The sequence below is a fragment of the Agrilus planipennis genome, unplaced genomic scaffold, assembly GCF_000699045.2.
Source record: "Agrilus planipennis isolate EAB-ADULT unplaced genomic scaffold, Apla_2.0 scaffold147, whole genome shotgun sequence".
Lineage (NCBI taxonomy): Eukaryota > Metazoa > Arthropoda > Insecta > Coleoptera > Buprestidae > Agrilus > Agrilus planipennis.
Window position 1 is genome coordinate 378,088 of NW_020438940.1, and position 17,748 is coordinate 395,835.

Genomic DNA, 17,748 nt, shown 5'->3' on the forward strand with positions numbered 1-17,748 from the left:
GATTTTAATCCTGAGAACAAAATTATGAAAGAAAAATTAAAAATTGAAATGTGGAAATCAAAAGTGCTTCATGGAAAATACCCGAACCAACAACAGCAGGAACATGTAGATACAGAAGCTTCTAATATGTGGTTAAAAAAAGGAAACATATTCTCAGAAACTGAGGGATTCATGATAGCGATTCAGGACAAAATAATAAAAACAAAAAACTATGAAAAATATATTATTAAAAATCCCACAATTTCATCAGACACATGCCGAGCATGCAACACATCTCGCGAAACAATTGACCACATCACTGGGGGTTGCTCATTTTTAGCTAGCCGACAATACCTCGACAGGCATAATAATGTTGCTAAACAGATACACTCGCTGTTAGCCAAAAAGTTTAAACTCATAGATCAGATAGAGCCCTACTACAAATACGAACCACAAGATATGTCAGAAAACCACTTAGCCAAGTTATATTGGGATAGAGACGTAATTACAGATAAAACAGTTAATCATAACAGATCTGATATCACACTGACCATCAGAGACACTAAAACGACCTACCTAATAGATGTTGCAGTACCAAACACTGAAAATCTTAAACAAAAACATATTGAGAAAATTCAAAAGTATATTCCATTAGCAGATGAAATAAAAGACATGTGGAATCAGAACACAGTTCGAATTATTCCAATAATAATATCATCAATAGGCGTTATACCTAAAATATTACACGCTAGCCTAGCCGAGTTGAAACTGCATAAGTTTACGTACATAAGTCTACAGAAATCGGTAATCCTTGATACATGCGGAATAGTGCGTAGATTTCTTAACAGTACTGACATATCCCCCTTTTCAGAAAACACAACAGGTTAAATAAGAAGCAGAGTTTTTAATACTCACTGATCATATTTTGGGGTAAGAAGAACCGTTAGCTCCCTAAATTTTAAGAACAGAAAATTGGTTTCTATATCCCAAAAGATGTGAGTGAGGTTCTTTGGCATTAGCCCGTCTTCACTTGCTTAAAGTTACCAGTGCAAACTGAGAAGACCAGGAAAATAATACCAAAGGTTATTTATAAACCTACAACACTTTAGAAGTTTTGTACGGTATAATTTGGCAATGATTTGACTACATACACAAATTTTGCAGTGTAGTTTTAAATGGTATATAATTTTTTATTTGTTTGAATTAAAAGTCAAGTACATTTATTTCTTTGCATTTTTTGTTTAGAACTAAATGAATACCGACCTATAGTTTATACTGTAATCCATTGTTTGTATGGTACTGAAAATCACTAGAGCCTTGACAGAGACCGTAAATTTCCGTTTGAAACTTTTCGTCAGGGAAGAAAAACTAGCAATGATCAAGTGAAATTGGTTTTTATCAATAGCAAATATAAATATAGGAGACAAAAAATTAGAAGTGGCTGAGTTTAGGTATCTAGGAAGTCAGATAAGTCAGGACGGAAGGAGTAGTAAGGATATAAAGCAGAGTATAGCGCAGGGTCGAGTGGCCTTCAATAAAAAGAAGTCACTTCTATGCTCGCGAACGATTAATTCAGAAATTCGGAAAAGATTGCTAAAGGTGTATGTTTGGAGCGTGGAGCTGTACGGGTGCGAAACATGGTCGTTTGAAGCATTCGAAATGTGGTGTTATAGGCGAATTATGAGGATACCGTGGATAGAGAAGGTTAGAAAGAATAGGAGAATAGAGGACTCTGTGGAAGTTAATAAGAAATAGGCGAGATGGGTTGGTAGGACATCTTCTCAGGCATGAAGGTCTAGTCAGGGACATATCAGGACATATTAGGATGTTATAATCCTAATAGGAGTAGGTATATCGGACTACTTGCGTTAATGAAGATCTCTAAAAATTTACGGAAGTCCCAGCATGTCAATCAACCTTGCACTTTATTGTTTTGTTTAATTGTTTTCAACCAGCAGGAAATAATTTTAATTTTTAAAAATTTATTCACCTAGGTACTTACCTAAAAAAATGAAATACCAAATGACGCCGAACACACAATTGTAAACCATATTCGTCAAAATAAAAAATATCTTATGCGAGTCGTATTATAAACCAACTAAAACTAATACTCTTGCCTATAGCCTACGTCAACTATAACTATGTATGCGTCCACCTCTCGTAACAATAGTCGTTTAACACTAACTACCAGAAGGTGAAAACTGAATGTTTATATATGTACTTTTCATTACCATTTAATCAACAAGATCGATCCCAAAAAATCGTACCTTTTGTTATTAAACATACTTTCGCTCTCGTAGCGTCTGACAGTGAACAATCGACTCACCATTGACCACGCTTGTTTTAAAACAAATTCTGAATTCAACAAATGGAAACCATAAGTAACAAAATATTGAAAAATCAGAGCCAAATGGGGTACATAAAAACTATTTTATTGTCGAAAACAACAGCTGAATGTATTTTGCCTTAACAGTATGAGACTTCTTCAGCCATTATTTAATCTAATCTGGAGAAGCCTCATCCAATGAGAAATAGAAATTGGTATTTTGTATTTTGAATTTGACGTATTTCAAATGCCTTAATCACATCCCTAAATGTTACTCATTATAAAGGACATTCTTATAGCGACTCCAAATTCTGAAATAACTAACGTTTCTTTCAATTTTTACTAGTCGCTGTATTATGAACTAGTTTATTGTTCTATTTAGGAAGCAGGAATTTCAATTGATAACAGGGTGAATTATAGAGCTTAGGATTTCCAAACCTTTTACATATTTTATGTTGAAGCTTGCAGGGGTAACTCATACTTGGAGCATTAGTTTTCTGTCTTTCTTCGGATCTAGCCCATGGTTGTTTCTGGGATTAACGGAATTGTCTCGTATTTTAGTGCCCTGTAAGACATCCAACAATTGAAAGAAAATCCATGAATTTTTTGATATTTTTCCTTCGTTGAAGGTTAGTTTAAGATTGAAGGTGCCTGGTTATTCTTCCACTTCATCCTTTATGTAGAAGCCTCTTTTTAAGAGTACATAGATCTAGTCGAATTTGTGTATGAATGTAATGCATGGATACACTCTATATTTTTTTGTGGATTTTTCAATAATTGTATTATAAAACTACATAATTAAATGCACAGATTTACGATTAGTTCCTATTTTCAAAGCAAAAAGCTTATAAATAGGCTCTTCTATATACGTATGTATATTTATTATTCATACCTGATAGTATCATGTACATTGTGTGAGAAATGAAGCGTTTTTTTTTAAACTACATTAATAACTCTCAGTTCAGCATATGATGATCCAAATTAAATTTCTCTTTGAATGTACGTAAAGAACCGCATTTTACAAAGCTAACCGGAAAAATTAAATTTGTTGATCAATAAATTTTTAAACGCTGCCATTGTTACTGATTTCGATTGTTATGTGGTAACGCTTGACCTATTGTTAAGCATTAAATTGAAGACTTGTTATATAACGGAAGAAGAATTTTTTGATAATATGTTAAAGTTAATAATGAATGCGTTTAATACTTTATACTGTGGTTTAGTCAAAGGATTGATTCATGGTACTGATATTTTCTAATAAATAAACATATTACATAGTCGTATTATATGTATTTGATAATAGATTATTGACTTAAAAAATACGGAAGTTATTTGCATCTTTTCATGGAAATTCTTCATAGAAGTGTGAATTCTTCACTTACATAATTGTATACTTATAATTACTCTTAGAAAAAGCGAAATACCTCATTGAAAATTTGAAATATTAGATACGATAATTATTACCTTTTCCTGAAAGAACATTGAATCATCAATCAAATCAAATAGAAATTTCTTACATTAATAATGTTGAGTTGTTATAGTACCAAGTTATTGGTTGTTTAACGCCATCTAGGTATTTACTGCTAAGTGTTGTAACGTTCAAATGTTTAACAAGGGCCCTACGAAGGTATAGTAGCTGTCTCTCTGTGTATAGTTGGGACGTTTAAAATTGACATAGTCCGTAATAAAACTGTCGCATTTATTTTCTTCTTGCAACTTACTAACTTTACTAGAGCGGTTGATGGCAGAACGCCTGCTTTTAACCACGACAGACGTTGTAGAGATTATCGTAAACATAGAAAAGAGATGTGAGATAGGAATTGCAGCGGTCACTAATAAAGAAAAGGGAATAACGTTGCACCAACTAATGTGTAACAGAAAAAGATGCAGACAAGCAGAATTTGAGCATGGCGCCAGCATCAGACATTAATTCTCAGGAATTTAGGAAAGAAGAAATGCCTGTTTAAAGATAGAATTCAACCAGGTAGTTAAAAAAGCCGATTCTGATGTTTGACGTACCTAAGCATCCTCTAACCGCTGCACCGTTTACTGTTATTCGGTTATCTCTTTTCATTTTGTTTGTACTACTTATGAAACATTTCCTAACTTAATAAGAACGTGTTCAAAACGCAGCAAATGACTACAGTCCCAAGTGGAAATAAGAAAGAAGATACGTCCATTCTCACAGATAATTTACCAATTTTGATCTTCCCAACTACACCTCTGTTTTAATTAAACTATGAAAAAATTAAACGGAGGTAAGGCGATAAATTAGGAGAATATATTGAAAATGATGTTTCTCAATGTAAGTTACTCATTTCAAACTCAATTTTATATTTGTACTATTGTACTCGCAGTCCATTTGCCCGCTTAGTGAGAATTGCATTTATGTTGGCAATCATGGTTACTTGTGACTACATCTTGACGTCACATTGAATCTTGACAGGTCTAAGTTTCTGGAAATTATAATCAGGAAGAAATTAAGCAATAGAAAACAGTGCAATGCATATACCAATTTAGGATTCCGGACTTTATTGATCTTTTACCTAATTAAATGTTTTAAAGCTAAAAATACTTTAACAACTTTTTATTAATAGGCACCAGTGCTTTGCTAATGTAGCGTCCTCTTTTTCTTAAGTACTTTCTAGGTATTACCTTAGATATATGTTCTTTTCTTGTTTACATTACTATGGTTTGAATGACTTTAATGGAGAATCTAAGGCTTTAAAAGAAAACGGATAACGGAAAAGTAAATTGTTCTTATTGTAGTAACTACCATTTTAGAAGTTTTTGCGGTTAGTAAGCTAGACTAGCTGGTATGCGGAATAGTTTACGAATGCTCACAAGCAAGTCTAGATTTATCTGTATTTTCAGCAGCTTGTATCGGTACAATAATTAATAAAAAGCAGTATCTAAGCTATGTGCTTAAACTTAAAAGCTAATTATATACTGATATGATATTGATTAAAATGCCAACATTAACAATCAAATCGAAAGTATATATGATGACATTGTAAAGCTGTGTACAATGCTCGGCCTAAGACAGGTTAAGCGTTAAGGTGAGAAAAAATTATTAATCCAGTTAAAAATGCTTCACACTATTTTACAAGATGAAAGTTATAAATCTGCGCAAATAATAATTTCTTATAGACAAAGTGAACCATTTAATTTTTTCTCCGCTGAATACCATGTCACAATGAACTGACAGGCCTCCATGAAATCCATTAAAAAGTTTTTGTACCATTCTAGTGACAATTTGACTTTGTTTTAGTAGCTAAGTTGTGTGGCTAGTCGCTTGTGTTATGATATGACATTATTTATTATTATTACATAATTTCTTTAATCTGAATACTGGTACCGACCAGCGGGCAATATCATTTTTTTTTGTATTGAAAAAAACAAACAAGATGGCGGTAGTTGTAGGTTGGTAATACGCGTTGTACTCGACATTGTCATTGAAGAGAAAGTTTCGATTCAATTAATTTTTGTACCGACCTGCTGGTTCCGACTGACCGATTCCAGAAATGTTGCATCCACTGTAATAACGCCAGTGGCGGGTGACAAATTAAAATAGAGCTCGTCCATAGTCTCGATCATGTAAAGTGGTTGCTCCAAGAGATTTGTAAGTGTATTTTGTCGAATGATATTTTGATAAAGAGCACGACCCGAACTTTATTCAGTGACAATGTTAAGGGTCGATACATTTTGAGTCTGTTATTGTAGCTGAGGTAGAATCATTAACTTTAATGCTGATGTTTTCCTCAAGTACTTAATCATTGTTCTAAATTTTGAATAAAATTGTAGCTCAGAAAAGAGACGTTTTTGATTTAGTGATGCTTCTCTTTATACTATTTGTATTGCACTAAAATGATAGCGATAAGGTGGTAAACATATAGCTTCATGGTCACGATTACTTTTTTACTAAACTGTTAACTTCATTTTTAAAAAAACTGTCTCTAGTGTAATTCCCTATTCCTTTAACCAAACAAAAAATGTCATCCTTTGTCCATGCTGCTGTGGGTAGTTTTTCCATTACGCGAGAATGATAAGAGGCATTATCCTAAATCTGGAAACATCTTTAGTGCAGCATCATCCAGCTATTCCTTGAAATGTTGAGAGTTGATACTGAAGAAGGCCCTTCAGCAAAGCCATCAGTAGAGCTAGTATGTACTATAATGTAACAAACCTCATCACTATTTTTCAATGGAATTTGAAAGCAGTACGTAGATCCCCTGCCATGAAGATTTATTTATTTGTATCTTTCAAGAATACCCACGTTTAGTCTATAAAAACGACCGATTTTGGACAGCTCGATTTCAGATTTGATGGACACAGGGTCACTCTATTGTCACCGCGTTTATATTTGAATCCTAAAGATTTCAAAAACCTTACTATTGATGACCATGAAATTTCCGTGTTTCCGTTTTTCGAATTTAAATTCAGTACCATTTCATGTGTTTCATATTATCATATTTAGGCGTAGGGTAAACCTTTCGCTTTTGGATAACTCCTATTCGTTATTTTAGGTTTCTAAGTGTTCCTTATGGTGCTAAGCATATCTGCCAAAGAAGATAATTGTAAAAAATAACAGATGAACAGATATCATGTTGGGTTTTTATTGATCAATGCATGACTTAAATCAGGATTAATTTTAAACATGTACCAGTTGTACAATAAAGATGTCTTCGCTACTAATGCAGGTATTTTTCTGAGTAACGTACTAACGAGTCACCACTGAATGCGATAATGCCATGGTAAACTCTTTTTATTTTGAAGTTAACCAATTTGCCCTCAAAATAATGTGGATAAGGATTTAAAAAATACATTCAAATTTTTTTATGTTTTAATTAACCTTTTGTAATATTCTCTCGTTTCGCTTCGTAAAGGAACGAAATATGAATGTTTTAAAATTCAAAATATTGTTAATAGAGGTTAATTAAACCTTTTAACGAGTTGTATCGTGTAATTAAATTAATGAGTCCAGAAAATTGACCCTTTTCTAACATTCTCTAAACACTTGTGTTCGTTGTTAGTTTGTAACTGTTCGTTATTAACAGTCGTTTGCATTTCTCTTGTTAATTTATAAAAAATTAAACAAATTTTTATTCTCAATCTGGTTCCTTTAAGTATGTAGAATAATAAATATTTTTGCCTTTAATTAATCAATTGACGTTCAGTATCGTTTGTTGGATTATCTCCTATCTTTCTACCATGCATGAATAAAACAGTCTAGCTTCATTACCAAGCAGAGGCACAAGATGGAAGTTTTGTTTTCCAATTTATGTGGCATAGGAAAACATATTTATCCACTACATTTATTTATAACTAACAAATAAAGCAAAATTTTCATCTTTTTTTAAAATTTATGAGTATGTGTAAATTATAAATTGAAAGTGGCTTCACGCTGTTTTTTAAACATTTAATCTGCATTTTAATTTGCATTTATTGTTCAATAATGTATGTAAAGCATGCTTCCTTAATCGTTTATTTAGTAGGTGTTAACGCATTAAAATTGTAATACGTCAGGCAAAACACCTAAGGGAAATATTAATGGACAGCAAACATTAATTTATGTTGGTCATGTATGTATTTATAGTCTGAATGTAAAGGGTTCTTTTTAGTACCCATGATTAATAGAAAGAGTGTAGCTTCCACGAGATCTTTAACAAATTATTTTTATGGTTTTTAAGTACATTTAGAGAGATTCAAATCAATTAAAAGCATTTTTCAGTCTAGAGGTTTTCCAATGTTAGAACTGCTTTTTCATGCATGGATTGTTTTCGCTATTTTCGCCAATGAGAATAGTAAAGATCTTTTATTTTTTTAAATCTCACTTAAATTCTATTAGCACCACAACATTATACGCACTTTTATATACGATAATCACCGTTTGAATCTATTGCAATAACTTCAAACTCCACGTAATTTTACCAGCGCTTTTTCTTGTTTGAATTATTTGATCTGTTTTAACCAATAATAATACCATGGACCCTTTATTTCAAATGGTTCCATGAACTTTTATACATGATAATCACGGTTTGAAGCTAATGCAATAATCTCAATATCCTCGTAATTTTACAACAGCTTTTCATGTTTGGATTATTTCACCTATTTTAAGCAATAATCATACCGTAGATCCTTTATTTCAAATCGTACCAAAAATCAGTTAATACCACAAAATTCTACGATCTTTTGTACATGATATTCACCGTTTGAAGCTTGTGCAATAATTTTAATTTCTTCGTAATTTTACGAGCGCTTTTTCATGTTTGGTTTATTTTATCTATTTGAACCAATAATCATACCGTAGATTCTTTACTTCAGATCGTACCAAAAATCTGTTAACACCACAAAATTCCACAAATTATTATATACGATAATCACCGTTTGAAGCTCGTGCAATAATTTTAATTTCTTCGTAATTTTACCATATTTTCATCTTTGGATTATTTGATCTATTTTAACCAATAATCATATCGTAGATCCTTTACTTCAGATGGTACCAAAAATCTGTTAACCCTACAAAATTCCACGAACTTTTATACATGATAATCACCGTTTGAAGCTCGTGCAATAATTTTAATTTCTTCTTAATTTTACGAGCACATTTTCATCTTTGGATTATTTGATCTATTTTAGCCAATAATCATACCGTAGATCCTTTACTTCAGATCGTACCAAAAATCTGTTAACCCTACAAAATTCCACGAATTTTTGTACATGACAATCACAGTTTGAAGCTCGTGGAATAATTTTAATTTCTTCGTAATTTCACGAGCGCATTTTCATGTTTGAATTATTTGATACGTTTTAACCAGTAATCACACCGTTAATCCTTTATTTTAAATCGAACCAAAAATCTATTAGCACCACAAAATTTCACGAACTTTTATGAATGATAATCATCGATTGAAGTTCGTGCAATAATTTTAATCTCTTGGTAATTTAACAAGTGCCATTTCATATTTGGATTATTTGATCTTTTTTAACCAATAATCACACCGTAGATCCTTTATTTTAAATTGCACCAAAAATCTATTAACACCACCATATTCCACCATCATGTAAATAAGTAAAACAGTTTCACTTACCTATTTTCATGTAATTAACAATCCGGGCACCAAAAACTAATAAAAATAATTTTTATATTCATATTTAATAATTATGAAACAAACATTAAAAACTTCTTCAGTCTTTTAATATTCCAATAAAATATAAATCCAAATAACAATTTTTTACAATCGCAAAGGGAATAAGCATTATATATACATACGAAAATTAAGTCTACTATATGTATATGGGACACATTATATAGATAATTTTATACATTTGTAAATAGGTTATATTAATTAAACATACAAAATGGTTTTGAACATGGTATACTATTTACTGTAATCCCCATCCCCAAGTTTAAAATATTGTTACATATTATTTTAATTTCAAATTATCACTTGGAAATGAAATAGTTCTTGGCAATTTTGTAGATGATGGGACTGTCAATGGGAAGGAGAAGGAGTGGGGATGACCTTGTACTATACTAAAAAAGGTGGTTCTAGGTGAGGCCGATTTTTAACCCACCCCCCACCCAATTAGTTCCCCGCTCTCACCTTCAAATTCTTTTTTAATGCTGTACTAGTCACCCTCCACCGCTTCTTCCCTCGTCCAACTGATAGTCCCATCATCTAGACAACCAAGTACCTATTTCTTATTTTACTTTTGACACATTCAATTTTGATCTTTTTTCCTTCTTATCTTTAATTCTCCTCGTCGTCTTCTATGACTAAAGTACTATTACAAGTGGTTGTTGGACATACCCTTGCAGTCCCCCTCTTCTGACTATTTTTTTCCTCTCCAAACCTGGTTCCACATTTCATGCATTTAAAAATAACCATTCGATTATTCTGGGTTCCCATGATTGACAGGAGATTACTGAGGTGTTTCGACAATTTTTCCGCATCTTCCTCGACCATATCATATTCTCTTTGCTTTTTGTCACGTTTTACAGTGTCGAATTCGAGCGAAATTAAAACAGGATCGGATCCTGAAGCGCTACAGGCCAAAAGACTGTCCAAAGGCCAACGGGTCTTCTCTTTTCCACTATCACAATCCCGTTCCCTAATATGAGTGTTGGTGACCACCAGGAAAATGGGTTCAGTAGTGCCCTTTATGGGGAAAAATTGAAATTAGTTGATAGCGTGGAAAACAACGTATTATATAAAAATGTTTACACTAGAAATTTACTATTAGATTACTAAGCCTTTTTGTTCATGTTGAATCAAGATAAGGCTAGATTCAACTGTGTATGCCAAAAAAAAAAGAAAATAGATTGAATGGTTAAGGTTAGTCAATAACTTTTGAAGTTTATGGTTTTTCTTTTTCGACAAATATATTACGTTATTGTGGAAATCACCCCCCTCCCCAAATTTCGTAACTACCTTGGGGCAGACCAAATACAAATTTTCCTCCCCTTGCCCAAGAACGTCATCGTCATCATCGTCACCATCGTAATCATCGTCAGTACCGGGTTGTAGTGCATTTTCATTATTTCCATGAGTTGTTGTTTCCGACGCGGTTGTGTACGTTTCTGTACCATTCATAGACTCTTCAGATTTGAGTTCACTTCCATCTGGGACGTTTTGTTGGGAGTAGTTTGCTTCGAATGTGGACAAAAGTTGATCGTAGGGAGATGACGATATGATGGGGAGAGACTTTTCGAGACCAAGAACGTCTTGTACAGAGGATTCTGCAATATAGAAATAATAACGCCGATCGATATTTAGAAGGAAAAGATCACCGAAATAAATGGAATTTCGTAAGAAAAGTATGATTGTTATTTTTTGTAAATTTTGCTGCTGAGTTTCGTAATTGATCAAGTACCTACGCAGGTTGACACGCGCTTTGAACTTTATGGAAATTGATGGTGGATAATGTGACAATTTTTGTAATACATCTGCGAAAACTACCAGCATAAATAGCTTTCTTTAAGTTTGAAACTGACCTGCTTGTAACCATCGTTCTCCATATTGTTTCCTTAACTGCTCAATAGTTCTCTTTGTTTCCAAATGGTCATTTGATATCAGTAACGAGGCGATAGATGCTATACTGTTGTCCATTTCTGAGACTGCATCAACACCTTCCGAAATAGTAGCGGTTCTAACTCGCCTAGGACGTTCCGTTGCCACCAAGGTGGCATTACTTAGAGAAGATGAAAGAGATTCCATTTGATGACTTTGATAAACTGGTTGGATTCTACCGCAGTTTTGTGATTCGAGTTTGGTGAGAGCTTTCTGATCTAATAGGAAACGTACTGTGGCCGTATTGGAATTTAGATAGCACACACTTCTTATTCTGTGTTGCGGATGAAAACTGAGGGGATTTCCCTTCAAATTTAGCCATTGCAACGTTGACAGATGAGTAAGAGGAAGAAGTGAGTGATGGTCAATGAGACAATTTTCGCTTAGATCAAGTTCGCAAAGATTCACCAAGTTTACTACGTTTGCTAGATTATCGATGAAATTGTTGTTTAAAATTAACACCTGTTAAAAGAAAGAGTAACACCTACATTTAATATAGCATCAAGTAAGTATAGTGACCACTTATTTATGGAAGAAGGATGAAAAGAGAATTGTTAGTAGGGAAAAATAATCTGAGGCGATTAAGATAATTATATCAACACTAATTAATTTAAACCCTTTTTTAATTGAACAATTACTCATAAGGATAAGGTAACAAAATGAAACAAACTAATATTTTTAATTAATTTTCACTATCTTCAATGCCCATAAATGTAATGAAGTATACAAGACATTTTTCTCCACGTTTTATAAACAGACATAAAAATAATAAATTGCAACTGGATAAATTAAATATCACACACATTACGAATGAAGAAATGCAAACAATTAGCATAATTAATTTATTAATTTTATGTTCTCAATTTCTTTTTTATATACAAATGTGATGCAAACCTATTTTTTATAATGATTTATTTTTATTCACTTCTGATAAGTAATCAAAGAAAATTGTAACTTACCTGAAGACGACTGCAAATCTGTCCTGAAAAATTGGGAATGGCTTTCAACTGATTATAACTCAGATTCAAATGTTTAAGATTTAAAAGACAAGACAGTGGTTGAGTTTCTTTGATGTTATTATGACTTAGGTCTAGCGTGTTTAATAAAGGCACCAATTCTAAGCTGCTGTCCAGATATGAAATATTGTTATGACTAAAACTAGCTTCTTTTAGTTCACTCCAGATAAATCCCTGACTATCATCACAACCACATTTTTCTAGTATTTCACTAAGAGTTTCCAAAATCCACCTGCACACCAAAAATTGAATTTGTGCTCGTAATGCTTGTATCCCTTTAATCTTTTTCACATTTAGTTTATATAATTCAAGCAACTTAACATTTTTAAAAACAGATATGTCCACACTGTCTAGATCATGATTAGGGGGGTTGTCACAAACAATTTTCAAACTGGAAGTTCTTTGAAGAAAATCATGCAAAAATTGGATGTCAATGAAAAAATTCGTTTTAATGTTACTGCTATTGATGACTTGAAAAGAGGAAGTCATAGAGTCCTTTTGATCATTTAATAACATAAAAGAACTGTTGAGACTCCGCATAAGTGATTCAGATAGGATTAATTTGCACTCCGAATTAAGTATCTTATCACCGTACTCACGAAGAGTTCTTGCTAAATCGGACACAGCACTGTTTTCCATTATTATAAGAATTATAAAATGTTTAAATTTCTAAAACAAAGAATGTTATTAATATTTTACTATTCATTGATAAGGTTATGTTATGACATTTGTTGACGGTAAACAGCTGATTGTCAGAATTTTAGGGTTATCCTTTTTATCTTTAATAGTTGCTTTCAAAGAAAGGGCCTGTTTTATAATTAAAAGAGATTTATATATAACATAGAGTAACGTTTTAAATGCTGAGTAATAATTACAATACAAAGGAAAGAAGTGTTTGTATAACTTTTTAATAATTCAGCTTGTGGTTGAAATGAAGAACGCACCCACAGCATATGGGTCAATGGGTTTTGATGTATGAATAGTTCTATTATCTATGGAATATTATGAGGAGGGTTATGTTTACTTGTCAAAAGGGAGTTACTTCCAGCTATTTTAATGATAATTAATAAATAAACATTATCTAACATTTAAAATGGGTAGCCGTAAAGATAGAATAATCCCTATTGTGTTAGAAGAAGCTGATTCAGTTAGTGAAGCAACTAGAACACTTCGCAGTAAGACTGTTCAAATTCCTTCTTCATCTAATCGTGAAACATTAGTAGCACAGTCCCAGAGTATTAAAGAAATGAAATCACAGGAGGAATCTGCCTTGGATTTACGTGAATCCCTACCTAGTTTTAATGTTCCTGAGAAGATTATAATTGCTGTTGATAGAGTTCAAGATGATAATTGCTCAGAATTTGTTACATCTGGAAAGTCTTACTCTCCTTTAGTGATGGTGAAGAAGGCAGTTGAGGTTTTCATACATAATAAGGCAATTTTAAACTCGTCTCACCAATTTGGACTTATGGGATTGAATGAAACAAATGTTGATTGGATACAGGACTTTACCAGTTCACCGCAGGATATAATCAATAGTGTAAATGCAATGAAAGAGTGTCAGACTGAAGATATTTTTGATTTAAGTAGTGTTTTTAACATGATCAATCGTAAAATTGCACTGAATGTTGCTAAAAGTGATGTGGACGATATTCCCAATTTCGTTGTGAGGTTGATTTTAATTTATGGGAGATCATACACCATACCAAAATTAGAAAAAAGTGAAGAAATCGAAAAGTTATTGAACTGTCCTTATTTTACAGTGGACTGCGTTATGACACATGAACCAGTTAGTTCTGCTAATAACTGTGATACAATTTTTCGACAATTGCAGCAATTGGACAGGAAAGGTTTCTCTTATTGTTTTGCAGTTGCACGGAATGCTTTTGATTTATATGTTTCTATGGCAAAACTTTTATCTCATCCATTGCAAAGACCTCCACAAGATGATGCAAAATACTATTTAGAAAAGTGTACCGAAGTTTAATTATAATAAATTTGATTCTGACAATATAACAAATGCTTCTTTTTATATTTCCATTACTTTCGTCTATTAATGTTTATTATTAATTACTATTTATTATCTACACAAACATTAATAAGTGTTATTTAAACAAACAAAGTAAATTCAACATAATTATATTAAATGTTACAAAAAAATGCAGTTTATTGAAGAAGCTGATGTGCTTCGCAGTTACCATTGTATTATCATTATTTTGATGATTAATAAATAATTTTAGATAAGTTCTTAGAGTTTTTGCACTTGAATGTTTATCCCATTTACACTATTTTTGTTTATACAGTTATTATAAAGCTTGGTAGCTATTAAAACAATATACATAAAAACTAAACAGTAAACTGAATTAAAAGAAAAATAGCTTTNGCATCCATTTGACAACTGACAATACCTAATTATAAATATTTAAAAAATATCTTTATGGTTCATTAATAGATGGATCTGGTGGCACAAATGTTTTGGCGTGAATTGAGCAGTTACTCGTAAGATGGCGCATTAAGGTACAATTTCAATTTTTTTACTGAGGAATTCCCAAATGTTGTTGCATGTATTATAATATTAAACCAAATTTTATATCGCCTTTACATTTAATATTGATCTTATAATGAAATAAACTAAGTGCTTATACATTTTTACTTTGTTCCTTATTTCTTAAGCATTGCTTTTATATTTTAACATTTATTAAACAAAACGAAACTATCTTGATTCTTAAACCTTCGCATAAACTTTTAATTTTAAATCAAATACACTTATATTCTTCCTCTATCTTTTGCCCTCCTATTCTCGTTTTTAAAATTTTCTTTAATTGTGTCGCACTTGCCTTATGCTCCTAATATTTCTTTGTATTTAGTCCCTACTTTTTGTTCAATATCCTCATTTATAACATGACTTGCATATAAACTCTCATTTCTTCTTCTACATTTTCTGCCATGTTCTCACTTCTTCTATTCAAACAATATTAATTTATTCTTATTGCATTCATTACTGTAACTGTTATATCTTTGCTCTCCCTCAAATATAGTGCCACCCTTTCATCCCTTCCGCATATTTTAACATTCTTAAGCATTGCCATCTTCCAATCTCATGACACCTTTTCGTAATGATATTACATATATATCTCCTTTGTTTTTCCATTCTGCCAATGGCTCTTTAGTTATCATCATTCCCACCAACGCTTTTTTCATTCCTCATCATATTATCTCCTCATCCCAAAGCCCATGATTTTTTTTCTCTATATCTCCCTCCTTGTGACTCCTTCCTGTAAAAGCTCTAATTTTTCCTTATATCTGATTGCTCTCCTCTCTTCCACCATTTCTCCATGTTTCGTTTCTCTTCTTAAGATAGGTACTGTATGACGTGCTTCTTTGCATTTTTAACATCCATTGTATGTAGGTACTATTTATACCTAAATATATTCTCCCCTTGATTATAACTTTTCCACCCCTAGATTTTCATCCCATACAAGATTACATTCTTATTACTACTGTGTTAAATAAAAGCATCTTTCTTTCCTAATTGTTTCTACATAATTTTGTTCCAATTCACCATATTTTTCTCATTATTGCATTTACCATTCTTATTTGATTGTGTATATGTCCATCATCTCCGTTATTTTCTCCCATCATATGTCCTAGGTACCTAGTTAAATTTTTTAATCTTCTTTATTGTCATACCCTTTCGTTTTACTTTTTCTACTTCTTTCTTTTTTTGCCCCTTCTCTGGCCAAATTCTATTCTATTGATCTTCTCCCTATTTAATTCTAAAGCTTTCTTCTCTAAATATAATTCCAAAAATAATCTTTTTAAAACCTACCCTCAAAACATTTTCCAGGCTTGTTTGGAAATGCCAATGAAGACATAAAAAGGGATTATCTACATATTTCCAAATGTTGCACCTAAACTTAACTTTAAGTACGCTTTGGGCGTCCAAAAAATTATTGCTCTGATTTAACAGACCGACAGACGGATGGACCAAAACTATAAGAGTTCCTAATTTGCTACATGTTTAAAAATTTGTTCTCCTCCAATTTGGTAGAGGTAATTTGGAATGACATCACCTTTGACTAAAAAAAGAGATCTCCAAATTGACAACTAACATTTTCAACAACGAACACGTGTTTTACCCGCTTTATCGGGTTATGTCAGAATCAGTGATGATTTGGGGTTGAGACCCTCCCTTTGTTTAACGATGTTTATCAGTAGATAATTGAATATTTACGTACGAGGGTGGATTGATAAGTTTCCGGCCTAACCAAGAGATGACGCCACTAGGCCTACCTTGAGGTGACATTCTATAGTACCATCCTTGGATAGCTTGTAGCTATAGTTTCAGCCCGATCTCCTTGCTAGTGTAGGTTTGACAGCACGCTGAACAAGACGCCTCTGTGGTTTTCGTAAAAATGGAAAAGCAGGAAAATCGTGCTGTCATCAAATACTTTTATTTGAAGGGGTTAACGCCGAAGGAAATTAAAAAAGAGATGGACTCAACACTGGGGACATCCTCCCCGTCATATTCAACCGTTAAGCAGTGGGTTTCCGAGTTTAAAAAGGGTCGTGTGAGCACCTCTGATGGGCCTCGCTCAGGACGCCCCGTTGAGGTCACAACTCCAGATATGATCGAAAAAATTCATCAAATAGTGCTGGGAGACCGCAGATTGAAAGTGCGTGAGATAGCTGAGACCTGTAAGATGTCATATGAACAAGGGCAACATATTTTGCACCAACATTTGCATATGGAAAAGCTCTGTGCAAGATGGGTGCCGCGTTTGCTAACAGTCGACCAAAAATTGATTCGAAAAAACATTTCTACCGCAAATTTGTCATTGTATAAGCGTAATCCAAGCGAATTTTTGCGTCGATTCGTAACCGTTGACGAAACGTGGGTCCACCACTACACTCCTGAAACCAAAGAACAGTCTAAACAGTGGATTGGACCAGGGGAACCAACTCCAAAGAAGGCAAAAACAATTTTTTCGGCGAACAAGGTTATGGCTACTGTTTTTTGGGATGCAAGAGGTATTATATACATTGATTACCTTGCAAAGGGTAATACTATCACTGGTCAATACTACGCAGACTTATTGCAACGTTTGAGCCACGAGGTGAAAATTAAACGACCTCATCTGGCGAAGAAAAAAATCTTGTTTCATCACGATAACGCACCAGCGCACACGTCAATCGTTGCGACGGCTAAAATCAACGATCTAAAGTTTGAATTGATGCCGCACCCTCCTTACTCTCCAGACCTAGCCCCGAGTGACTATTTTCTGTTCCCTAATCTCAAAAAATGGCTTGGCGGTAAGAGATTTGCGGACAATGAAGAAGTAATCGAAGCTGT

The 17,748-nt window shown here is 33.0% G+C and overlaps 4 protein-coding genes across 5 annotated transcripts in view; 2 read left to right on the plus strand and 2 right to left on the minus strand.

Moving 5' to 3' along the window:
• LOC108738908 (carbonic anhydrase 15-like) overlaps window positions 1-2,126 on the minus strand; it is a 14,222-nt gene extending 12,096 nt beyond the window's left edge. The window contains exon 1 of the mRNA XM_018472522.1: window positions 1,982-2,126. Coding sequence (XP_018328024.1) covers window positions 1,982-2,030 — 49 coding nt within the window. The 5' untranslated portion in view covers window positions 2,031-2,126. The remainder of the gene's footprint in view (window positions 1-1,981) is intronic.
• LOC108738893 overlaps window positions 1-17,748 on the plus strand; it is a 73,255-nt gene that overhangs the window by 7,661 nt on the left and 47,846 nt on the right. The window lies entirely within an intron of this gene.
• Window positions 9,513-13,145, minus strand: LOC108738907 (serine/threonine-protein kinase 11-interacting protein-like). 2 transcript variants are annotated; one of them, XM_018472520.2, is made up of 4 exons: window positions 12,339-13,145; window positions 11,304-11,841; window positions 10,741-11,048; window positions 9,514-10,467 (listed from the first exon to the last, which is right to left on the minus strand). In XM_018472520.2, the coding sequence occupies exons 1-4, from the start codon at window positions 13,032-13,034 to the stop codon at window positions 10,060-10,062; spliced, it is 1,950 nt and encodes a 649-aa protein (XP_018328022.1). In that variant the 5' UTR covers window positions 13,035-13,145; the 3' UTR covers window positions 9,514-10,059. The 2 variants fall into 2 exon arrangements, with proteins under 2 accessions (XP_018328023.1, XP_018328022.1); XM_018472521.2 differs by lacking the exon at window positions 12,339-13,145 and having other exon boundaries at window positions 9,513-10,467; window positions 11,304-12,066.
• On the plus strand, window positions 13,403-14,516 carry LOC108738892 (BRISC and BRCA1-A complex member 1-like). Its single transcript, XM_018472500.2, has one exon. The coding sequence runs from the start codon at window positions 13,489-13,491 to the stop codon at window positions 14,380-14,382; it is 894 nt and encodes a 297-aa protein (XP_018328002.1). The 5' UTR covers window positions 13,403-13,488; the 3' UTR covers window positions 14,383-14,516.